General features: G+C 42.1%; 2 protein-coding genes across 3 annotated transcripts in view; one reads left to right on the top strand and one right to left on the bottom strand.

The window, feature by feature from the left end:
• usp24 (ubiquitin specific peptidase 24) overlaps positions 1 to 21,354 on the bottom strand; it is a 33,412-nt gene extending 12,058 nt beyond the window's left edge. The window contains exons 1-37 of one of the 2 annotated variants that reach the window (XM_086089105.1): positions 20,942 to 21,354; positions 16,236 to 16,404; positions 15,125 to 15,192; positions 14,890 to 15,033; positions 14,683 to 14,808; positions 14,032 to 14,067; positions 13,254 to 13,319; positions 11,584 to 11,649; positions 11,329 to 11,403; positions 10,029 to 10,187; positions 9,852 to 9,966; positions 9,523 to 9,626; positions 9,337 to 9,444; positions 9,165 to 9,260; positions 7,984 to 8,145; positions 7,175 to 7,258; positions 6,540 to 6,647; positions 6,133 to 6,282; positions 5,924 to 6,055; positions 5,582 to 5,693; positions 5,430 to 5,506; positions 5,209 to 5,349; positions 5,014 to 5,067; positions 4,790 to 4,905; positions 4,649 to 4,715; positions 3,397 to 3,507; positions 3,196 to 3,294; positions 2,748 to 2,921; positions 2,574 to 2,659; positions 1,989 to 2,097; positions 1,626 to 1,781; positions 1,418 to 1,515; positions 1,192 to 1,287; positions 893 to 1,115; positions 666 to 828; positions 350 to 511; positions 194 to 264 (exon numbers count right to left, since the gene is read on the bottom strand). In XM_086089105.1, coding sequence (XP_085945231.1) covers positions 194 to 264; positions 350 to 511; positions 666 to 828; positions 893 to 1,115; positions 1,192 to 1,287; positions 1,418 to 1,515; positions 1,626 to 1,781; positions 1,989 to 2,097; positions 2,574 to 2,659; positions 2,748 to 2,921; positions 3,196 to 3,294; positions 3,397 to 3,507; positions 4,649 to 4,715; positions 4,790 to 4,905; positions 5,014 to 5,067; positions 5,209 to 5,349; positions 5,430 to 5,506; positions 5,582 to 5,693; positions 5,924 to 6,055; positions 6,133 to 6,282; positions 6,540 to 6,647; positions 7,175 to 7,258; positions 7,984 to 8,145; positions 9,165 to 9,260; positions 9,337 to 9,444; positions 9,523 to 9,626; positions 9,852 to 9,966; positions 10,029 to 10,187; positions 11,329 to 11,403; positions 11,584 to 11,649; positions 13,254 to 13,319; positions 14,032 to 14,067; positions 14,683 to 14,808; positions 14,890 to 15,033; positions 15,125 to 15,192; positions 16,236 to 16,404; positions 20,942 to 21,220 — 4,362 coding nt within the window. In that variant the 5' untranslated portion in view covers positions 21,221 to 21,354. The remainder of the gene's footprint in view (positions 1 to 193; positions 265 to 349; positions 512 to 665; positions 829 to 892; positions 1,116 to 1,191; positions 1,288 to 1,417; positions 1,516 to 1,625; positions 1,782 to 1,988; positions 2,098 to 2,573; positions 2,660 to 2,747; positions 2,922 to 3,195; positions 3,295 to 3,396; positions 3,508 to 4,648; positions 4,716 to 4,789; positions 4,906 to 5,013; positions 5,068 to 5,208; positions 5,350 to 5,429; positions 5,507 to 5,581; positions 5,694 to 5,923; positions 6,056 to 6,132; positions 6,283 to 6,539; positions 6,648 to 7,174; positions 7,259 to 7,983; positions 8,146 to 9,164; positions 9,261 to 9,336; positions 9,445 to 9,522; positions 9,627 to 9,851; positions 9,967 to 10,028; positions 10,188 to 11,328; positions 11,404 to 11,583; positions 11,650 to 13,253; positions 13,320 to 14,031; positions 14,068 to 14,682; positions 14,809 to 14,889; positions 15,034 to 15,124; positions 15,193 to 16,235; positions 16,405 to 20,941) is intronic. The other variant, XM_086089106.1, reaches the window with a different exon arrangement.
• Positions 21,355 to 22,287: 933 nt separating this feature from the next.
• bloc1s2 (biogenesis of lysosomal organelles complex-1, subunit 2) lies at positions 22,288 to 24,467 on the top strand. Its single transcript, XM_086089420.1, has 5 exons — positions 22,288 to 22,480; positions 23,082 to 23,198; positions 23,324 to 23,443; positions 23,523 to 23,627; positions 23,955 to 24,467. The coding sequence occupies exons 1-5, from the start codon at positions 22,315 to 22,317 to the stop codon at positions 23,984 to 23,986; spliced, it is 540 nt and encodes a 179-aa protein (XP_085945546.1). The 5' UTR covers positions 22,288 to 22,314; the 3' UTR covers positions 23,987 to 24,467.
• Positions 24,468 to 24,680: the final 213 nt, after the last annotated feature.

The raw sequence follows: 24,680 nt of genomic DNA, 5'->3' as shown, positions 1-24,680 counted from the left end.
ACTTGCACCTAATTAATTAGTGCAATGCCACCCAGCAAGTGTGAAATAAATTAACTAGATATATCTTTTGTTATCTGCCCAGTTGTGAAAATGAATCAAGAGAGCCATTCGGTACTTGACTATTATGGAACAGTATCACAGAAACGTTAGAAACCCGAGAAAGAAACGCAAGTCTCCTTGAAATGCAGTTTACCTCTCCGCTGGGAGATCCCAGCAGCACATCAATGATGAAGTCGTTGACAGAAGGCAGGTTGTAAAAAGAGGCTGTGGAGGGAAAACAAACATGAGATACAGAGCGAGGGCTTCGATTCTTGTGACTGGCGAGCGTGACTTGCGGCTTGATTCTTACACAGCTGCTGACAGCGCAGCTGCAGGCAGGTGACCAGGAGCGACAGAGCCTCACGAGCGATGATGGCATCTTTGGTGGAGACGCTCTGCTGGCGGACGCAAATGCCGGCGTGCAGTGCGGTGGGCGTGGTCTCTCCCTCGCTGCTGGAGCTGCAGTTACTTCCTGCAAACAGCAAACGCAAATTGTTAGTATGGCGACTAATATCATTCTCCCACGTTTTCTCTTTGAATAACTTATGAATAATGTAGTAATCTCAGAAAATAATCCCGAGGTGTCCTTGACAAGTCCGCCCTCTATCTACAATGCAATCTCTCACCTGTGCTACTGACCCTGGTGCGCACTCCCTGAGATAGAAGTGAGCCATGGGTCTCTCTGATGGTCTGCGGGCTGCCGACAAGATCCAGTCGCCCTGCCGCCGCCGCCCAGGTCAGTCGCATGAAACAGGCTACAGTGGAGGTGAAGTCGCCTACCTCCATGGTCTGGAACAGAAAGGAGCACATGTGTTGCCGCTGAAAGCTCCAAAGATAGTTTATCACGCTTTACCTGAATAGCCACACGAGCAGCGGGTATGATCTCCTCCACTCTGATGGACGAGCGCTCGGACAGCGACATCTGCCTGTAGGAGGACTTCTCCGGTGTCGCACAGAGAGACAGCTGGCGGCCAGTGCGGCCCGCATTGCGGAACGGGCGGGACGACAGCGCCTCGCCGTCCCGGATGACATCATCATCTAGTGCCATGGGCATACTCTGGCCAACCAGGAGGAACCTGTGATTAAAAAAATAAAATAGTTGATCACGAGAGATCTGATTCTCGGGCGTCTATGATGCGTTTGACAGTGCACCTGGCCAACTGAAGACAGATGGAGTAGACGCCTTGTCGGGTCTCATAGTCCACCTCTGATGGGATGGAGTCTCTTTGCATAACATTCACCACCAGGCTGCAAGTAAACAGAGAATATTTTTAGGAGAAGAACAAAATAGAATTTTCTGGGGCTTGTATTCAAATTCAGCAAATTAAGCCACCCCACCTCCCGTAATAACCATTTCCATATACTGTATGTGTCATACCTGAGGCCTCCTGCTTTGAGGAAGTTGTCACAGAAGGACTTGCTGCTGGTTTTAGCCATCTCGTCATCAGATGTGGGCATGAGTTTTGAACTCAGCACCTGAGGCGTAAATGAAAAACAGTGAGCATCTTATTTGGTTAAATGTACAATAATTTATTATACTACTTTATTAGGTTGAAGCTTATTTTCTTTGCGTCTATGTCACCTACCTCCAGGTTGTAAAGCACTCTAAAGGTAGACATGCCCGGGGCTGAGGACCTGAACAAAGACTCCAGGATGGACGCGGCGCTGGGTTGATGCTGATTTTTAGAGGCCATAGATGGTGAGCGAGAGCCTGTCCCCTGGCCAAGGGTGAACAATGTCTTCTACAAGAAGAATAAACAGTAGGAGTCTGACTGCAAATTGGCACCATGCTGCCTCTCATGGGTCAGTCTTGGTACTACAACTAACATTGTCTTGTGTGAGGCATGCTGTTTTCTAGAGTAAATCACACACTAAACATGCAATAGGTTTAACATGTATTGTCCTCACTCTCTGTCTCTTTCTCTCAAAAAATAAATGTCCAGCTTTACCTGATGGCTCCATACGCTGGATTCTTTGGGGACAAAGTTGTCAAGAGCGTCCTGCACCTCAGGATCTGTTGGGATCAGGAGGAGTAGCTTTCTTACACGCAGAGTGATCCTGGGAAGAGAGAAAACACATTTTATTGTCAGCTAACCTGACATCTTTCCAATCTACAGGCGTGTTTCAGTATATCAGATTGTTTAAGTTATTTCAGTAGTTCAATTTAAAAAGCCAAAGTTATATATTATACTGAAAACCTCCATTTTTTGCTGAGGAGAGGGACCAAGCCCTGCCACAAACAGAGAGGGGGGGAAAATTTATTAACACCCCCATTAAAAGTGTTTGGAAGCGCATGTACATGTAAAAAAAAGTTAGTTCCTCAGTCTAAATGTTTCACTTCAAAATACCCCTAAAATAGGAATGACTGTACTACTTTCCTATTTATACAGGGATATGGCGACATCCTAATGCCAGAAAAAAACATAAAAATGGTGAATAGCTGGGAGTAGTTTGCACACAAAAAAACATAAATAGGTGAATTTGTTATTACTGCACTAATAATATGTAGGAGAAGACTGTAGAGAGTTTTCTACCTGCTTTCATCCAAGTTAGCCAGCTGGTAAAGCATCTCAAACACATTGCACACCAGCGCCATAACAACACCAGGCAGGGACTTCTCCTGGTAAGAGACAATCACACACACATCCATCAGAACCAAAACAACATGTGGAAAGTAAAAGCGTCTCTACTGGTCATGTGGACGCTACCTGCTCCAGGGCGTAAGCGGAGTTGAAAACGGCCGAGCTGGAACTGCTGGAGGCTGAGGCGGAGGACTCGGAGCTGCCCGAAGGCGTGCCCGTCCCGGAGCTCTTCACAGTCAGGTTCTGCTCGTCGCTAAAGCTGAGCTGGGACAGCAGTTTCTGGTCCCGGTTCATGGTCAACTAACACGTGGTGAAGGGACAGCGGAGGGATCGAATGAGAGAAATAAATAAATAAAAGCAGGGATGTTGCTTAAGGTAGTGTTTCCCCTGCCACTCTGTAGACGCTTTAAGCCAAATGGATACGACAACTTAGAATTGACATTGGCTTCAGGGGAAACACATGACTGGGAAAGGTGTACAATACTTTAATGAGGGAGTGACAGATAAAAATAGTATTTAAAAAAAAAAAAAGAGGAACTCAGAGCTCCTATTATTTATAATCACTAACACGTACCACACTATCATTGGCAAAGATCTGGACATTATCCACCGGACAGCTCAAGTGCTCGGATATCTTCCACCGGATGCTTCCTATCGTCTCATTACTGTGGGTCTGCGGGGACAAAGACGTGGACAGAGACAGAATGAGATTTCCTCTGGAGATGTGAATCAATAAATGCATAGTGGAGGGCACTAAGGGGAGCAGTTACAGTACCTCTAAGGTGAACGTGTCTTTGGTTGACTCATAAGTGATGTGAAGAGTGACAGGGTGTCCGTTGAAGGAAGCCCCGTGAGGTAGTATAGTGCGAGGAACTGAGTACATATCCTGCAAATAGGGATAAAACGCTTTATAGATCAACCGTGAGATTATTTCAAATGGTTAGCATTATCCATTAAATTTTTAATTGTCATTAATACTGTATTTAGTGTAATGTGCTATTCACGTAGACCCTATAAAAACAAAGCGAAGGTGAAAGGGACTCAATATTACCACTTAGTGATTCTGATGTAACAAATGTCGTTAAAGCTTTTCTGGACATAAGTTGAGTTGGCAAAATGTTTTTCATAAAAGTCGTGAAACTGCTTCGGCCTTTTTGCCACTTGCTGTCGAGTGAAAATGACATCTCAGTTGCTCAGGTAATAACCAATCACAGCTCAGCTTCAGAAAACAGGTGAGCTGTGATTGGTCGTTGCCTGAGCAGCTGTGATGTCATCTTAAGTCGAAAGCAAGTGGCAAAATTGATAATAACTGCTGGATGATACTGCTTAACTCATATTCCACTAAAGCAATAGCAACCTGAATACTATATTTAGACTAGTGTTGTTCTGATACTGGTATTGGCAGAGGCCCCGATAATGCATTAAAACAGTTGTATCGGTATGGGTAACAAGTAACATGCTGATACCATTAATTCTGACGCTAATATAGGACTTTGGATGCAGCATCTTGGCATTTACTGATGTGTGACATGTTCACTGCATGCCGAGCTAAGATTTCCTATTGGCCCTTGAATGCTCTGAACCAATGACAGGACAGCTTTTTCATGTTGGGAAAAAAAAACGTTTGGTATCGGCCGATACTGCAAAGCTGGGTATCGAAATCGGTATCGGGGGCCAAAAAAACTATATCAGAACAACACTAATTTAGACCCCCTGAGATGGATAAAAAGGGCTGGATTTTGCTTCATAACTCATATCCCACAAATGTAATATTAATCTGAATATCACTTTTAGACTAGTGAGGTCACATAAACATATTATTGTCAAGGAATGTTTAAGGTCGACCTCCCCTTAAAAAAATACAACATCTAGCAATGTTTTTGATTTTAGTAATATCATGACAGTAATGATAAAATCATTATTTGGGTTTTGCTAATCGTTATCTCTACCTGCACAACAATATTAACAGTATTTGATCACACATACTGTAAAACAAAAGAGGGGTCCGTTTCATTGAAGAGGCCTACCTCTATAGTGATGACATAGCGTTCAGCCAACAACAGCAGTCTTTCTATTATGACCAGTTTCGTGGATCTGGATAAAAACAAGACATTGTAAGATGGACGAAGATCATATAATCCTGATGAAAAATATTTCCTGCATTGTACCTGGAAGGTGATTGCACAGACGTGGCCACCGTGGGCATGGCGGTGGCTGTCAGCATCTTGGTCGCTCTGGTAACAGCGTGGGTCAAAGTAGGGCCGCCCAAGGCCGAACTGGCTGCCTGATATCAATGCAAAAACAAACAAAGACAAGTGTTTTCCGGTGTGTTATTGAAAAAGGAATAAAGGCACAATCGGTTGTCTTAATAGAGTAGCGCAAAACCACTCACCTCTAGTCTCTTATAACAATCTGCAATGAATTTCTTGTGCAAAGATACTGAATCCTGTGAGGGGGACAAGTTGAAGTTAATCAATAGGCTTTAATTGGTCAGCGATGGTTGAATACAATCTAATGCTTCCTTTATTTTCTGCTGCGGTCATCTCAAAATAAGCTCTTCAAAAAGAAGCGAGACACTGACACCAACCTTCTTCATTTTGGGGTTGAGGTTGGTGTAGCTGTATGTGATAATGAGCTGAATCGCTTCATTGGCTATCTCTTCATCAGGGGTTTCCATGGCGATACGCCAGATAAAGTCCATCCCTGCCAGGTCAATGCGTTCCACACACTGAAACCACATTGAGGATAGCTCTCATTTCTTATTTACGGAACATCACATAACAGAAAAATACGCAAATCGAGACAGACCAGCTGAGTTCCTTGGCGTTTTAGTCGATGATCACACAGATTGACGTTCTCAAAGAAGGTCTTAAACAGGTTGAAACCTTGAGGGGCGCATAAAGATGTTAGGAGGTGCATCAAATACTCAAATTAGGAGGCCAAATAAAAGCACGCCTGACCATTCATGGTGATCTCATATGGCTCCAATTTCAGTATCTTCTCCTTGAAGAGCTGCTGTTGAACATCGCTCTCTAGATCATGCTGGCCTTTGGTGAACCATTCGAAACACATCTGGAATACACAATGGTTACAATACAATCAAGGTCAACAATATAATCAAATAAGAAGTTGGGTCTGGTAAAAGAAGTAAATGGGCAGTTAAAATTTAGTCTGATAATGATAGTTTGATAATGTTTGATGATGATCAGTATGATCCCTCCAGAGCCACGATTGAAGAAAGAAACAGAGAGAGATTAAAAGAGACGCTCCCAAACACTGCATTTGCATAACTGTCTGCATACCTCACGGTCCAGTTCACAAACATCCGGGCCGGACACCAGGCATTCCCAGATCTCCTTGGCCCTGTTCCAGACGAGGTAGAGGCTGGCCTCCTGGAGGAAGAAGGCCAAGAAGCGCAGGTGGCCATCCAGGTACTGACGGTAGAGAGGAACGCAAGTCCAAAATAAGGAGAGTAGACGTAATTATGTTGAACTGAGGAAAAGAAAAGCACCTCCTGGTAGGTGTATCTTCCATCCACCATGGTGGAGCCTGACAGGCAACCGTTCCCTGCCGCGGTCACCGCAAGTCGATGGCAGCAAACAAGGGAACCCGTGATCAGCTTGACGATCTCAAAGTTCTTTTTCAGGTCTTGGATGATGCTCTGTAGGAAGGCATAGTATGACATTAAATATTCTTAATATTAAAAAAATATATATATTTTTTCTCTGTGTTTAGCCCCACTTTAGGGCCTTTTTAGGAAACTCTTTGAAATACACACAAACTCAAAAAGCAGTTCGACATATGTGAATTTAACTTTTCTCGATTCATTGAACATTATTGATTAGCATGCTGCATTAGAGAACGCTGTGAATTGGGATATTTGGCCACTCAGAGCCCTTTATGACTTTTTAGTGTCACCTTGTCTTGCTTTTGGTAGGTCTGCTTGATGAAGGAGCGAGTGATCTCGTGCAACTGACGCAAGGCGGGTACCACCCAAACTGCTTGAGGGCTGCTCGGCTGAGAAGCCTGTCATGTACATACACACACACACACAGGAACAAAGCAGTGAAGAAGCATCACCTCTTACTTTTGATCATGCATGGTTTGAAATAGCTGACCTTTGATTTTAGTAGCGAGACCCATGTGAGGAAAAGAATCAGCTCCATGGATGCAAAATAGGATCATTACGTTTCAAACACAAAAGCTAAAATTTTGTCCTAGATCCACGGCTCTGATTGGATTCCTTTTTGCAAACGTGCAAGCACACCCACCATAAGATGACCACTCATCAAGTAGTTACGTTAAGTACCATCATATAGTTTAGCTCCGCTGTGTAATCATTAGCAAGTGCCAAACCCAAGATTAACATACACCTGGTTGAGTTTGCTCGCATTACAATCAAGGGTGAAATATCAACCTGTGACCAACGAAAGCCCACTCCCGACGACCCTCCGCGGCGATTGGTTGGCAGGCGTGAAGCAGCGAGATTGAAGACAAGAGAAGTCGGTGGAATTTAAAAAGGGAAAAAAATCAAATCGGGCGTCTTCTCTTACTTTCACCGACAGAGATTTCCTCTTTCCCCAAGAGCCAGATAGAAATGAACTTTGAGTGTCGCTGCCTTTTGGGTCCTCTTGAGTCTGGACAGTACACATTTCATTTGAGCTGGGACACACAATGAATGATGACATACGCAGTTATGATTACCCCCACGCCACGAGGGATAGTTGCAATATTCAATTCACACAAAATGACAAGTGTAATTCGGTGCTCAGTTTCCACAATGGAAAATAAACTCTGGGCTGCTTGAGAAAATGTAACTACTCAGTCGCAACGTACTCGCTCCACTTTGGTTGTCATGGTAACCAAAGCTGCTTGGCTATGTCGTAGGAGTGAAGAGGTGCACCCCCACCCCTCCCCTCCCCATTTCAGTTAGGCTTAGGGGGGAAAGTGTGCTAGAATTATTGATCTGTGGGCCAAAATTCTAAATCAAACAAATGTAGACATCCCTAATGGTCCAATCAATGCTTTTGTGTTCATAATATTGTCTTTGATCTTAGGAAAAGTCCAAGAATCCAATAAGTAAAAAAATAAAAAATACTATAACAGTAGTGTGTATGCTTGAGCTTTTCACAAATCACTCTATAAAGAACCCAAGTGCAGTTAAAAGGGACGGTTCAGCTTCAGGTGAAAGCAGTCGCAAACAAGTGAAGAAACGCAGCGCGCTGGCTTTAAAACCGTCGAACCCGCTGAACCTTGAGCCGCCTCAACTTTATAACCATAAAGAATATACAATGAAATGTATACTCAAGGAGCAAATAAACATAAACGAGCAGGGAAGAATACAGGTCTGCTCCTCCCCCACCTTCTTGATGTCCTCGATGCATTTAATGATGTAGTTGCGTTTGATGGTCTCCTTGACAGCGTAGGCGTCGCTCAAGATCCCCAGGTGCTCCTCCAGCGCCTGCTGAACCAGACTGGTGGGCAGCGTGGGGAGGTGCGCCAACTCCCAAAGCACCTCCAGCACCTGAACGCAACGCACATGCACACAATTAGTATGTCAGACTAGATTTACCTTGCATGATTCAAGTGACAGTTGCGACTTCATCTGTCAAGGCTGTGTAAATTGGACGGAAAAAAAGAGGACTAAATTAGATCATTTCAAACTGGCTATCTGACAGACTAGCATGAAAGTACAGATGGACACAAGCCAGCTTGATGTATTCGAAATAAAATGAACCCCCGTTTATCGCAGGCAATACGTTCCAGAACCATTTGCGAGTGAGACCTTATAAAAAACATTAAAAATAGTTTCATCTCCTCTCACTAGATTTAATCACATTTCTAATTATTAAAACCATTTTTTAGTATTCTTTAGAGCTTGTTCTCATTCTCATATACTCTAACATCACTTCGAGGAAAAGAAAATATGACACTGGCTCACACAGCCGTGTTTGTAACTCAAAGTGGCACGTGAATAAAACAAAAGAGAATTAAACCGATATATTATATACACCAAAATATTCAACCAAACCATACAGTTTAATCTAAAGAAATTCTGCTATCTTAATCCTAGCACATAATGCAAAACACCACAAAAGAGCTAACCGTAATTATAAGCATAGCTGTTACGGTAATTTTAAACCTTCAAACTCCTGCTGCTTTAACACATACAAAGAAGCAAGACAGACAAACACAGCACTCTACCCTGTGGAAACTGGAGTTTGCATAGTTAGTTGGGAACCTTCTCTGCCTCTTCTTCTTGCTCCTAACTAAATGCAACATCTGTTCCAGGACAACACAGTGCTGCTCGGCATGTAGGTGCATAACATGGCACTACACTGTACAGTATAGTGTAAAAATCCCAAAAATATTGCTTAAAACTCAGCCATGTAGCGTGGGTGCAAGTGATGGACGGCAATAAAGTAGGGGGGGGGCACTGATGGCATTGAAGAGTGTAAAATCCAGCCTTAAACACACAGTTCAGACAGGCTGCTCACTCAAGAGTCCAGCTGCTTGACTGATGCAGACATATGTGCGACTCACCTTGCCGGTGGTGCTTTCAGAGCGTGCCTCCCTGCCGATCCTCCCGATCAGACTGAGCAGCTTCTGCCTGACGCGATCGCTCTCCACCTCCCAGCTCTGAATGAGTCGCAACAAACATTTTAGACGAAGGACGCTTTTTACCCGACGCGACTCATCCTCCCGTGTCGCCGACCTTCTGTATGAGCACAAACAGGTGGGTGAGCTGATCGAAGCTGAACTTGACCGCGGCGGCGGCGATGATTGTGTGTATGTTTTCGATCACAGTAGACGACTGGCCGGCCTTAAATGCAAACACACAATGAGATTTATTCTTTGTTTTTCGGATAAAACACCAGTTGGTGTGTTCGCTGATGCTAACCTGTATCCTCCAGATCTTGGAGAGTTCATCAAGGGAGAGTTTACTTCCCAGCAGCTCAATGATTCCCTTTATTCTCTCACAGTACTGAGCCTGATCAATATTGCCTGTAATGACAAGAGGGAATAATTACATTATTAAATGTAACCTTTACATGTGGACTTAACGTAAAGTGTATTTATTGTATTCAGCATTAGTGTACATTAGTGATAGATGGATCATTCCCGCTTATCTACAAAAGATCTCCTACAAATGGATATTATTTGATTGCACATCTGTACCTAATGTTGTGGCCATGCTCATTAATTACAACTGACGATTGCATTTCTTACCCTCTAGCGCTATTGACAGGACAGAGTTCTCCACAAGCCAGTCTAGCAGTTTATCTGTATCTATAGCATTCTTCACAGTCTTCGCTACCGTGCTCTCCTCTATTAACTTTGTCACCTGCAAGACAACAACCAAAAGGTAAGACAACAAGGCACAGAAGGTATTTGCGGTGGGCTCACCTCTTTGAGGGAGTTCATCTTGGTGGAGAAATGGGGGGTTTTGAGCATGCGCAGCAACGTGTCGAGCCGCAGGTCATCGACCACCGTGACCATCTCCCTCTGGAACTTCATACACAGCAGCTTGATGGCCGACAACAGGTCAGGGATGCTTACCAGCCGCTACAGACAATAGAATTTACAGGCATACAAATACTCCTCAGTTGAGTAGAAAAACACCACTGTAAATTTTAAAGGTTGTTTGAAAGCAGAATTTTGTATGTTGGCTTTGCCTCCTCTAAGGCTACAGTCACACTGCAAGGGCGTGATGCCTAATTCAGATTTGTTGTTAAATCTGATCTTTTTATGCACTGTTTACATTACAAAAACAAAATGCGACAGCTAATATGATGCGACTCGCATACGCAAAGAGCACACGTCAAGTGAAGTACACCCAAAAGGCCAAAACAACTCACAACACGTAGCGTCCACGCTGTAGTGTTCACGGAATTAACCCGACTCGCAACATTTTACCGCCAGCCAAGCCGCCGAGGCAAGCGACCTTTATCAGCGCCATATGCAAAATTAGCTGTGCATACGCGCGCTACTTATTGGTGGGCTGGCCTTTCGCGGACGTGTTAGGAGTTGGAATTATGGGTCTTGCCTGCATAAATTATGCAAATTAAGCTGTGTGAACGCTCCCTCCCGATTGTTGGACTGTTTTCACGCTCGCTCGTGTTTGGCTGCTGTCCTCGGCTTCCTCGAGCGTCAGTGTTTACAATCAGAGCAGAAACCCGTCAAACTCATTTTTTTCCTTCTCAGGTTGGAAGAGGTAGAAATATTTTGGGGAAATGAGACTCCTCGATATCTTCATTTCATTGAAGATGACGTCGCGTCATTGGCGTGTGTGATGAACCGTCTGCAGGGCTGAATTTCTACTGTCGCCACAAATGTCAACTTTACGCTTCATGTTTCAAGTGTAATTCAATTAAAGACAAATAAAAAGTTAACACTGTTACTCAAAACAGCTTTGTGTCAGTAGTCTCCCTTCCAAGCACTCTCTCCCGCCCGCGCAGAGCGCATTATCAGGCTTTTGATGACGTATGATTCGGATGCGTGCGGATGAGCGTTCACAGTGCAGACGCATTGCATACATATCCGATTTATATCCACATACGAAAGAGGCCCAGGTCTGGTGTAAAAAAAAATCGGACTTGCACCGTTCACACTGCATGAAAAAAATCAGATACTTGTGGAAAAAAAAAATCGGAATTGAGCTGCAGTGTGAGTGCAGCCTTAATTTCATTCGTCAATAAAACACTACCTTGTCTTTGAGGTCCTTTTCCTCCAGGTTCTGTACATATGTGATCATTTTATGGATGACTGGATCAAGCATCGGCTGGAACACATACGATAAAGACAATACAACACTTTTTAAATCTTAGGTAAGGCCCTTGGCAACATGAAAAAAAAACTAGAATATCATCAGTATGAATCACTTAAACACAGCAAGCTAAGAATAACTAGAAATGATATTCACTGCGCATATTGTGATGCACCTGCACATGACATGACTTACCTGGACAAGGCTAGGGTTGAGGTATTCGGCACAAACGCCGAGAGGCTGGACCAGAGCGGATACACACTGTAGAAAAAAAAAACGTTCTGTTTGTCTGTTAGCTTCAAAATTCCGATGAATGAAACCAAATAATTTCAAATTACTTATAGAGTACAGTTTTGCCTTAAGATACGAGTGACCCGACGAAGAGCCCCAATTTTGGCCGATTCTTCTTCTTTTTTTGGGGGGGAGAAATGATAGAAAAACACTATCTGGCTGGATAATATAACAATATTCAGAGGCTTATATTCTTCAACCTCTGCTAAGATTAACTCATATTACTAAGGCTTACTGAGGAGCTACCAGGAGTAGCACAATAGCTGTTAATTTGAAAAAAAAAATCTGTTTTAATTAATTGTCATTACTGCAAATTTCTTTATAAAGTACAATATCACAATAAATATTTTTGCTTTTTGAGATGTGGCAGCAGGACGAGAGGTACATGTGAATTGATACACTCCGATTTCACTGCCGTGTGAATGTAGAAATGCGGTGGTGGGTGATATAAATAGATCTTCAAATGTTAAACGAGAGGGCCTGCCTAAATGAATGAATGAATGAATGAATGAATGAATGAATGGCTTGTGTGTTTCAGTCTGACAGTGTTTGATCGGCTTGAAGCCTCGTGCTGCTACTGCCTCCCCTCAGCTATTCACTGCTGCACTTGACTTCCTGTTTCTCAGCAGACAAATGAATGGGTCGCCCCTGGGAGCCTGGAAAGGAGGAAGCCATCCTCCTACTCTCCTTCTGTGTTCACATCTCACTTTCTCTGGCTGCTAAGCGTGTTATAGGACTTTAAAAGGGGACGATCTGCAGCCACCCACCACCCCCTAATTTAAACCAGTTTGCACATGTCTTAACAAATCTGACCCTAAGGGTACAATTTTACACACCCAATTTGTTTTGTCTCACTGATATCCCCGCTGAAAAAGAATTTTGCAACCCTTGATAGATCACCCCATATACTACCGGGCCTATGTCGAGTTTGGCTTTTGTTACCATGACAACCGGGGGCAATGTACAGCATGTGGTGCATGGAAAACACCAACAAACACACCCTGATACTACATCGACATCAACTTTATCACACAATCAAGTATGGGCTGTTTTATAGCCGCTTTTGCTAATGAAAAAAACAAAAACAAAAACATTTTCAATGCAGCTCTGCTTAGCTTCTAATTTTGATATGCTGGCAGGTCATACAGGTCATTTTCCATAATATGTCCCTTTTAATGTTCAGAACGTGAACACTGTGGTACACTTCCACTATCCCTCTTAACCTATTAATATGCTAATGGACAGAAGGAGCGCCCTCCCCATTAAAAAAATAAATAAAAATCAATGGCTTCCCACCACTGTGCTTCCGGCAACGCTCCCCAAAGGAAGCGCGAGTACAAGGACGCTTCAGAAGAGACGAAACAATAGAGCATTTCAACCATTACAAGGTGGCGGGATAAGAGGAACCTCAAGACTCTGCAGCTGAGAGCGGACAAGTGTGGGTCGGCGTCCGTGTCAAAGTCTGACTGTCTCTTCGTACAGAACCAGGGTGGAAAGAATGTCATTACTCTTAAAGGTATGTCAGGCTGTTTGTAAGCAAGGCAGGGGAGGGACATGCGGGCGGGTAGTCTTACAGCTATTTCAATCTCATCCGCGTTGAGCTTCGTCTGGATGGCGGTGAATCCTCCCAACTCTCCAAACTACAAGCAGAGACAAAGGCATACGTACAGTATATTTAAACAGATACTTGGTAATCTAACAGTTAGAATTGTTTTGTTTTTTTAAGTCCACATTTTTTTTTTATCTCTCTCTGTCAGATTGGAAATGTGTTGGTAGGTTGTCAAGAACATGCCAAAGCAACAGGTGATGCTATAACTCAAATCTGCCACATAAGCCAATCAGAAACCAGGAAAAAAAAGTCAGTTTGGAAAAAGAACTACCAAAAAAAAAAACGGTAGCATAACTGCACAGATCCAATACATGAGCTTGACGTCATTGAAACATACAGATTGATTGACATATACAAACCTGCGTCTGCCTAAACAACAGATATAAACACAATGAATAGGACTATTATATATGATGTAAATAAATACGCTATATTATGAGTAATGTGGAGGTTGCCTTAATTTAAACCAATGGGTTGTCAGCCCAAGTCAATTAAACTGTATGCAATGTTACATATTGATATTATTTATGATTATGGCTCACTGCTGTGTTGTCTCAGCCTGGCATTGGCACTTGAGGACTAATTTACTGCACGTGTGTATTGTTTTGTGTCAATCCAGCTGTGACCAAAAAGGCAGTTTGTGTGGACAAAACACAGAAACCAGAGAGACAACTTCTTTTCTTTTTTCTTTTTTTTTGTAATGTATGATGGTGAACAGCCATAACGTTGTTGAGATCACTTACTTGATTGACTAAATCCACCAGCCAACCGTGAGGCTCCTAAAACAGATCATTTGTGCTATTAGTGGGTTTATTTCACATTATCGCACACACGCGTGCACAAACACAAACAGCTGCTGTATGTCAGTCATACATTTATGTCTGTGGCTCACTTACGCAACACTGGAGATGAATAACTCACTGGCCTGACCCTCCAGCACAATTTGATTAGTTATTGTAAACCAACGTGTGTGTGTGTGTATGTGTGTCAGTAACTTTAAGCAAAAGTAAATAATGAATGCCTCTGTGGAGGCTGACTAGTGATAGGTCGAAACACTCTCGGAAGAGATTCATTCTGCGGCCCTTACCCTGCTGAATAACCCAGATCAAACTAAATTAAATATTTAACTGCCCCCTAAAGGGTTTTTTAAATGCAGTTTTCCTAAACACACGTTCACACACTCAAGTTTTAATGAGCAGTTATTGCAGTTCGATTTTAGCTGACCCACTTTCAGGTCCATTGGGTCCAACAGAATTTTCCATCAGGATCGATATACAGTAGTATCTAACTTGCCTCACATCCCTATAACTAATCTAACTTTACAATCTTGTGCATCTAACATAAAATGTACGCTCTGTAAAATCCTGTAAAGCATCAGGTGAGTTCAGCCATACTTTCTGATAGGTGTTGCTTGGAGAAACAGCAAACATGTTGGCCTCGTCTCCAAACACTTCAGCCCAGTTCCTCTGACATGCCTTCATCCGATTCTTAAAATGATACTCGTTGTCTGGGTTGAAGGCCTGGACACAACAGGAAGTGACACCACGGTGTTCAGAATGTGGGCTCTTTTACAGATGGCGAACAAGTCAAATAACACACACCATCGCCAAGACACCCATTAGGTTGACGGGAACCGGGTCCTGCTTGACCCGCTCGGCCACCAGTTCCACCAGCAACATCAGCATGTTGTAGATCCCCTCGTGGATCTCCGTGCCCCATTTATGTACGGCGCTGCTTGTAAGCAACTGGCAACAACGAGATGAAGAATTAATTCAAAAAGGAGAGAAAGTCATTGGTGAGATCTTCAAAGTCCGTTGGGAGGCTCTGATGGCTCACCTTCTTAAAGGCTTCCGGCATGCAGCGCTCCATGAACCTCTTGCAGTTCTCGTCGGCGTCTGCAAGGCCTGATGGAGATATGTGCCATTACAGCTCTGTTGTTTTTTTTAACCAATTGTCAATGTTTCCAAAATATTCCACATCCTTTTGCGTCACCAAAAGTGGACTTGCAGGATTTTCACGCCAAAGAACGTACTTTAAGTTGATTATCAATTTTAACACAAAACAAAACAATCTTCCATTTATTTGTAGGTGAATATATATATACTACAGTAATATACAACAATAAATTGTCTTAAATGCTGTTGCTTTTTGTTCTTGACAATTTACGAGTTTTTGCCAAAATAATATTAGCATGTTGAATTGTAATGTTAAGACCAAGCAACTCTTTTGCTCCCAAAAATGTTTAAAAACTTCCATTTTAAATATTGCCATGGTCCCCAAAAATGGATTTATCCGTTTTTTAATGTTAGTGCATACAGAAGGCTTTAATGCAGCCTCTGAACTGAAGAGAACGCTTAAAGCTATGGCAGTTATTACAAAACGGCCAACAGGTAGCAGCGGAGTAGAAGAGATCAACCAGGGCCATGGTGCAAAAAAGGCACTTTCCCCCCCAGTGTTTTAAACAGATTTGTGAATGGTGATGAAACTTAGCTATATTCTAATGCTAATTGCTGCAAAACAGAAACGGATAGATTTCTTTTGGTAGGTTTCATGTTTTTATAGCAATAGAACACAATATTCTGTAGGCTTTGCAAAATCACTCAAAATCCAGTAAACCAGCTGGGAGCGAAGGGGGTTGCTTCAGTGAAAATGGTCTGGAGTGAATGAGTTAATTTATAAAGGGAAAAAGTTAACATTTTTATGAGGAAAAGCAGTGTTTAAAAAATGTTGAGAAAAATGTAATATGAGGTTAAAATAGTTATACAGAAAAGAGATGTCATGTGTATGTGTTCTGTTTCTGATGACGTAATACAGGTATATATTCCGTTTATGACCCCAAATTAGCTTTTTCCTGCATATAACAATTATCCAGCTGGAGTGTATAAAAGCTTAAAGCCAGCTTATGAAACAATATTTCTTTCTTAACACAGAGTCAAGTCGGTCTTACCGTGTCGGGCGAGGCAAGTAGATGCGATGAGGCATTTGCCCAGTGACTCCTCCCTTTTGTACGGAATGGACCAGTGGTCGGTGAACACACGGCTCTCCAGCTCATACAGGTTGGTGGTGGGGAACTCCATACTGCCGCCGGAGCAGTTTCCGTTCTCATCATTGCTCCTCTGCAAAAAAAAAACAAAAAAAAAAAACATTAAACAAATGAAAATACGTGACTAGATGTCTCCTCAGTGGGCCATCGGTGGAAATTATAAAAGGTGCAGTTAACAGGCTCACATACAGTAGAAATGGAAACAACATACTTCCTCTTGTAGTTCCTGCCTTTAATTTTTTTTTTTTATTAAATAAATGTTGGTAAGTAGTTAAATTCCCTGTAATGTGAAAATACATTTCTTAGAAATTTGACAGACCACAGAGAATAGTGAAGCCTGCCAAATTTGAATCATTAAAAAAAAAGACACTCAAGTACACAACTATCTGTACTTCTACTTAAGTACAAAGTATGAATATTTAGTGACTATTTCACTTCCTCAAATACCAATATCTCTACTAGTCAAAATGCTCTTCTTCTTCCCTCCTTGTGAAAGTGGAGTGAGCATCCTGTGCTCTGCTATCTGCCCCTCATCAGTACATCTGCTTGTCGCTCTTCGCACCCCCACAAAGCTCAAAATAAGATAGGTTGTTGTGCAAAAATGCTGTCACGCACGCACATAATCAAACATAAATCTAACACCCTTGTCTAAGACCTGTCTGACAACAATATTCTTTGTTGTTGTTTTACTGCACTGATCGTGAGTTAAAAATCAACTTTTATAGGTTTGGCATTTTCAGCTTTGAATAAAAAAAAAAAAGAAAAAGAAAAAAAAGAACAGCAGCTAAGTACAGTATGTGAATCCTGATTAACTAAATAGGATACTATTTTGTTCTACAGAACACTCTCACATTAAAAATAAATAAACACATATTTCAGCACAAGTTCAACAGTCCACTGTTGTCCATTTTGCCTCGTCCTTTTTAATCAGCGCGAGCGCATCTCCACTTATGAGCAGTAAACAATAGTCTCATGTGTGAGTTCCATGCACTCTGTGGCAAAACTAATCGGCGACAGTAAAAAAACGGGAGAACAGGAAGGAGCGGAGAAGGTATTAGAGACTAGAGAGGGATCGCATTTCATCCCATCCTCTTTGGGGGATATTTAAAAAGACACATGCATAGATAGATGAGGAGAAGATAAAAATGAAGAATGGCAGTTTTAGTATTATGGAAAATCAACTCTTTAATTGCTTGTATACAAATAGGTCTCTGGAGTGCCTGCTCACCTCTCAAGTGTGAAATTACACAGCCCCAAAACTATTTTGTGATCTGCTTGTTAGTGAAAATGTGTCTAGGATTGAGCCCTACTGAATTATGCAAATTGGAGCCTCACAATTCTGTTCCCACATGGGGAGTTTCTCCACCCATGAAAAGATCAGCTTGGTTGGGCTAAGGTCCTGCACTGCTTGAAAGATGATCATGCTTTAACATCCACATTCCCCCACGGGTGTGACACTCCTGTTATCATGTCAAAGATGAAAGGTAAGTAGAGCTGCATTGAATTTGGTAGGATGTATAGATTAGCATGAGCTAGTAGCATACTTGATTGATAGGTGAAATGGTCAACATGGTGTCAGGGCATTTGTTTGGTGGCACATGCATATATTCTTTATCCTCTGCAAAGAACGAGTGATATTACTGCATCTTACTTGGAAGTCATGACCATGTGCATGGAACTTCGGTTTCCAAATATTAATTATATATGTATTAGGTGGTGCACCTGGCACAGTCTAATTGGGATCCCCCAAAAAATCCGCTTTTACAAAGATAATCTAATTTTAAGTCCAGGGTCCAGGTTTCATTTAACTGAATATGCTTTTAATATCATTTCTCATATTTCTTACAAGCAAAATATTAGAAATAGTCAGTCTGATGCAGTTCAACTGCTCATCACAGCAAACGACAACCACAATAACAGCCATATTGAAACGTCATCATCAGCATGCAGAAAAGCCATGTGGCACGTCGATGAGATGCGCAGATCTCCAAGGCAGCAGGGCCGTTACTATACACCCGCCGAATCCCCCTGGGACCCTTTTGAGAAGTCTGCAACGTGTTTGTCAGAGACACTGCAGGGCTATATTTAGGAGGATGACATGAGGCAGGCGACCTGCAGGAGTCACAAACTTGAGTGGACACGGAAGGGGGGGAAAAATGGAAGGAACATTTTGTAGCTTCTTCATGTTCATGAGTGTTGCGCATATATCACGCAGCAAGGTCATTCCGGTAAGAGTCCCATGGGTGCCTTGAGCAAAAAGTTCACAATTTCAAACATTTTATTAATTAAAAAATAATAATAAATCACACAGCCTTGCAAAAACTCTTCACTGCACTACAAACATTTGTTTGAACTTTTACCCCTCACACTTTAAACACATTTGACCCACACACACACAAAAAAAAAAAAATAATAATAAAAATAAATAAATAAATAAAGCGCAATGATGATGACATTTCCGAATGAACAATACTGAGCTCTTTATTAGAAAAAAAGGAAAAGAAAAAAAAATGAATAGGGACGTAACGGCAACTGCAATATCGTGATATCGCAATATTAAAAATTGCCACAATATCATCGTTGACACGATATTAAAAGCAGCACATGTTAAAAAGGCGAGGGTATATTCCATTTGAGTAGTTCTAGCACCCTCTGGTGGTTAGCTCCTTACTAGTGCAGTTTAATTTTAATTAGGAATGTTTTGGCCACTGTGGCAGTTATCTCTCATATAAATCAGTCATACTAACAAATATATTTAAAAAAATTGGGGGGGGGGGGCATTATGAGTTTTTACACAGAACCGTGAGGTTTTTTTATATATATTGCCAACCTCCCCACAATATTGTGATCATTATCATATCTTAAGGTTCATATTGTTATATTTATCGTATCGTATTTGTGATGTTTGGATACCGTTACATCCCTACATTTGAACTTATTAAAACACGCTTTTAAACACATTTTGGGGGCTTGTGGAGCAGCATGTGACGTTGGGGAGTCATGAGTGTGTCTGGGTGTGAGCTGCGGCTGACAGCAGCTTCATGAGAAAGTGTGGTCACTGTGTTTGTGTTTTAATGTTCTTCCGGCACTCAATGAACAGCTGAAAAGTGCATTGGCGACTATGGATTTTCTTTCTCACATGTGACAACATTACACTAGCTTGTTTTAAAAAGTCATTAAAAAAACTGCGAAAAAAAAGGCGGGATTTCTGCAACACACAAGTTCCATGCAAAAAAAAACTGCGATTTAGCTGGGATGCAAATGACTGTAAATCAAAGCTACCCTCACACTTGACTGTCAATCAAAAGTGAGCTACAATGTATTTCTGTTTCATTGGCTCTCACTTGATTGTGCAGATGTACCTCATGTTGCGTTCATTAAGTTGATCTGCGATATTTTCAAGCTTGCGTAAACACCGAACACAAGACACTCTCTCTCTCTCCACATTGATACGCAACTGTTTGTATATTGAGCAAAATGACAACTGTTTGTCTATATTTGCCAGCTTGCATCACAGCGTGACAGCAGTGATTAGCAGCCAGACAGAGAGAAACAGAGACAGGCCAGCAGGAAGTGGTCAACAGGTTGTTTACATGCATGCTGCTATTCACAACTCCCAGTGTCACTTCAATGTGGAAGTGGAAATAATAGTGAAGATTGTTTGGAAGCATTAGGGACACATTTAGAATAAGAGGGGGTGTCATATAATTGCAGGCGGGTTCATTGAGGACCAACTTGTTCTTAGGTGTGAATGTGAGTGTGAATGTTTCTCGACATGTGCCCTGTGATTGGCTTGCAACCAGTCCAGGGTGCATCCGGCCTCTCTCCGTTATGTTCATTGAAGACTGTGAATTGTCATAGGTGTGAAATTATGGGAATGAGATATATTTATTTTTTGCTCCCAAAAGACCGACTGCATTTGCTCTTTTTTTTTTTAATGCTGTACGAAGTCATTCAACTACGTTAAAAACATTTGACCTATGAAACGTACAAGGCCTGCTAGCAGCGGAGGCTGAGCAGCGCTGAGTTTGTTTACGGAATAGATAGGCCGTTACACTCCCTGTAAACAAACAAAAAATACAACAAAACGGCCACGTCGTCCATAGAATTTGCGAAACCATTACAAAATGTCCAGCCTCGGTGGAATGTAACCCGCATGAGATGAGGGCCAGGGGGGCCCCCTAACCCCATGCAAAGTGGACTTGCAAAATAGATGCATTTCATTTCGTCTTACGACTTCCAACCAAATCAACTACTAGTTGATTTTTTTTCTATTTTACATCAGTGCATTCCCAAAGATGTGGTGCAGCGCGTGCGCTGCTCTGCAGGGAACTCTCAACTAGCTAGGCAGCTACTACTAGCAAAATTAGGTAGTACATTTAAAATCTCGAATATAAAAGTATTCCCGTTTGCACGTTCCACTGCAAGCCGGTGACGTGCCTTGGCGCCAAAGGACCGTGGGAGCGATCCACAGCCCCCACGCTTGCTCTGACAGCTCACGTCGGGCTGGCTGCGCAGCTAGCATCGATGCTAAAGCGGAGCTAGTTAAATGGGCGAAGCCACACACACTCCCAGAGTTTCAATACCGATACACGAGAGTTCATTCTCACCTCCCCGTCAACGACGTCGTGGTAAGCGGGCGGAGGGTCGAAGCCCCCCGTGCCGGTTCTCCCGCTCGTCTCCCCGTCGCCGCTTGTACTCAAGGCGGGGGCAGGCCCGCTCTCCATGGGCTCATATCCGTAGCCGAGTCCCGGGCTTTCGTTGGTCAGGAGCGCGACCGCCTCGTTGATGTCGTTCTTCGCCAAGCGGAGCGCCTTCCTTATCACGTCGGGGTCCGGAAAGCCCATGCAGAGGAGCGTGGTGATGTGCTGCTCCTCTTCGGTCTCCATGTTTGGGGTGTCTCCGTGTTCGCAGCCTAGGAACGTATGGGTTTGGGGCACAGCCCTGTAGCTGTGCACGCCGCCATGTTTACAGCCCCTCTGCTGACTGACTGTCACGATCTGGCTTCCCCCACTACAGCGCCCACACAGGTGTTATGCACACTTCACTAGACTCGGAATTCTGAATCTTCCACGAGGTAGCGTGTACAAACCACAACCAAAAGCTTCAAATATAAATATTCGTAATAATACAACATTTATTACAAACGTTTTTAGACTACAACAAATTTATGAAAGACAATATAATTTCAGTTATTTAATGTTTAATAGCGATAGGCATTGTTTGTCTTTTTCCGAAGGATATTATTAAATTCCCCACTCATGTCATATTATTTTCCAGCTTAACTTGATTTTATAGAGCACTTTAAAATCAACATTATAGCTGCATAGAACGTGCTGTACATGAAGTAAAAACCTGTCATACAAAACCAAAGACAGTTAAAATAATAAGAATGAAAATTCCTAACATAAAAATAGTAAACACAAGCACTAAAACAATGATCATGCTCAAATAATTAAATTAAATTAAAAAGCCAAATAATTAAGTAAAAAGTGTTTATTATCATGTGAATTCTCGTTTAGTATAATTTGTGACTGTTACTTATTGTAACATTTCCCATTGACTTTGGATTTGAATATTTCGCTAGTCTGTTTATTGTGAGAGAGCGTTAAAATAAAAATGTATCTCGTTCAATGAGACAAGCAAAAAAAAACCCACTCATTTCATAGTTCTAATACAATTCAAAAACACTTACATTTTATTCAAATAAATGTATAATACAACTAATACAGGTACGTGCTTGTTTAGAATTATTTCCTAGATTTATATTCCCCTTTGAAATATGCTAATTTGGTATCGGTACTGTGTTTGATTAACAAAAAACGAAACCGATTAAGTGCTTATTATTGACGGTTACAAGGGTATCATTATAAGGGCGTGGCAGTGCGTGAAAAATAAAGGAAGTGGTTGAGGTGGCGGGCGGAAGTCACGTGTTTACAGCTCACGCGACAGAAAGGGGCGGGGGAGTCAAAACAGACACAAAATGGCTGCCATAGGAGACGACGCCGCTGCAATGGACAGTATTTCCAGGTCACCCGGGGCTCATTCTGTTCCTCCAAACGCCGCCGCGGATTCAATGAGTCACGGGGAAGGCACGGAGGACTTAAAGGAAGCACCGGTGCTCGCGGTTAAAAAACCCAACTCGAACAGTGAGCGACTAACCGATCCAGCTTCCGTAGCGTGCTAATGCTAATAGCTAACAACAAACGAGTCAATGTTTTGTCTCGTGACGTGTACTGTTTAAACAGGTGTCACCAACGTGATGTTCGCGGGCACCAGGTAGTCCTCAAGGACCACTTGAGTAGCCCGCGGTCCTGAATAGCTCACAAAAATCTTTTTATGCTATTCTTTTTAATTACACTTACATTTCTGTGATGTTGCCAATAACAGTATTTTTTTTTAAATAAATACGTCAAAGGCCATTTGCTGTTGTAAGGGAATTATTTTTTATTTATTAGGGATGTGTAAATACAATTTTTTTAGTTTCATTGTAGATATGACAACAAGGAAGCAAGAGACGAGAATGAACATTTCTTGTCCTTTATTGCCACCTAGTGTATAAAGTTAGTAGTACAGTGCAGACAAGTATTATAAAGCCCATGTCAATTATTAAGTTTTGTGTATGCTAGGGGGCCTAAAAAATGCAAATGGACCACTGGCTGTAGTTTATATACCCATGGCTTTGTTAAATACGGATGCTTATTTTAAAGATTTGGAATAATTATTGTTTATTCCCTTTGCATGCTCAAGGCGATGGTGGTGTGGAAACGGCAGAAGAAGCCGTCGAGCCCTCAGAACCTGACATCAATGCGTTGTGTACCGACATGTTTGAAAAGATGGCCGTCTTCCTTCAAGGAGAACTCACAAGTATTGTTAAAGTTTATTTGTGCACTTATTCCTTGTATTGTTTCCCTGTCCAGAATGCAGCCATGCTGTCTTCCCATGTTTTATTTAAATTTTTTGTGACCCTATTCGCATGATCCTCTTTTCAGCCACTTGCGAGGATTATCGTCTGTTGGAGAATATGAACAAACTAACGAGTCTGAAATACATGGAAATGAAAGACATCAGTATCAACATCAGTCGAAACTTGCAAGATCTCAACAATAAGTGTGAGTCCTACACAAAACTACTGTCATCCTCAATTGAGCTATAATCAGCGCCTTTATTTACTTTTGTGTGTTTTCTTAGATGCTAGCCTTCAGCCCTACCTGGACCAGATAAATCAGATTGAGGAGCAAGTGTCTTCGTTGGAACAAGCTGCTTATAAACTGGACGCGTATTCCAAAAAACTAGGTGAGAAACACAGGCACACAAAGGCAACGTGTCTTATTGTACAGTATTATGACGTGCACTCAATCTATGTATGAATAGAGTTGAATTCAATTCTAACAAAATGTTGTGGAAAACCTATACAGTGGATTAATTTTAAAAGGTAGTAACATTTTGACTATGGAACTGAATTATTACTTAATAAGTATTTCTTGTGGCAATTACTGACTCTATATACTAAAGCTTATCAGTTTGTGTTGGGACTCCAGTTCACCAGCAGCTGGCGGTATTGCACCACAAATCAACTTGTGTTTTTAGCTCTCCCAGCATGAAGTCTTTCCTTCTCTACAGAGGCCAGATTCAAAAAACTGGAGAAGCGATGAAGGCAGCAACCCAGAATATGTAGGTTTTCGTCCGTCACCTGTTCTAACTACTTGATGTAGGCTACGGGCCCGGCAAGGCGGGAGGACGCAAACGGACATTCTGAGGCCACTTTGACTCCTATAACTGGTTAGTGAGAAGGATGCAGCTCAACCCAAGGCTGCAGTGTTTGAGCTTAGATTTGAACAGGCATATCGCTAAGTGAGGCAGCAAAGGTTGTACAACAGTGAGTGTGCACTTTTATTTAAAGAGCAACAACCCCATCCTCGTGGAATGGTAGCCCAGGAGCTTAGGACCTGCACTTGTTTGATGTCACGTATAAAATGTAGAGCTAGATGAAGCATGTTCGGACACTACAGAAGGCAAACCACCTCCTCCTTGAATAGTAGCCTGAAATATATTTACTATGACTTTAATGTTCTATGTTGTAATATATTTACTAATACTTAACATTACTTTTTAAATAAACCATGATGAAATGAACACACCATATACTACCCCCCGGGCTTGCTTTCTGACCTCAACATAGGTGGTTCAAGGTTACAGAATGTATGTTGTTAAATGAACTCCTTTGCTGGACGACGTAAGAATACAGCTTTTGATTTGATAGTTTAATTCCTACGACTAATCGCCGTAACTGATTTGACTCATCCATGGTTTCCCACCAGAGAATGCGTGACAGGTCCCGCATACGTG

The sequence above is a fragment of the Leptonotus elevatus genome, chromosome 11 (assembly GCF_054856555.1).
Source record: "Leptonotus elevatus isolate MCC_2025b chromosome 11, RoL_Lele_1.0, whole genome shotgun sequence".
In the NCBI taxonomy this organism is placed as follows: Eukaryota; Metazoa; Chordata; class Actinopteri; order Syngnathiformes; family Syngnathidae; genus Leptonotus; species Leptonotus elevatus.
This window is presented reverse-complemented; position numbering and strand designations above follow the sequence as displayed.

Bases quoted from the DNA above. Each gene is read 5' to 3' on its own strand.
- bloc1s2 (XM_086089420.1), top strand. From the start codon at position 22,315: ATGGCTGCCATAGGAGACGACGCCGCTGCAATGGACAGTATTTCCAGG. The intron at 23,444-23,522 runs GTGAGTCCTACA...GTGTTTTCTTAG, and splicing joins GCAAGATCTCAACAATAAGT to ATGCTAGCCTTCAGCCCTAC. The intron at 23,628-23,954 runs GTGAGAAACACA...CCTTCTCTACAG, and splicing joins CGCGTATTCCAAAAAACTAG to AGGCCAGATTCAAAAAACTG.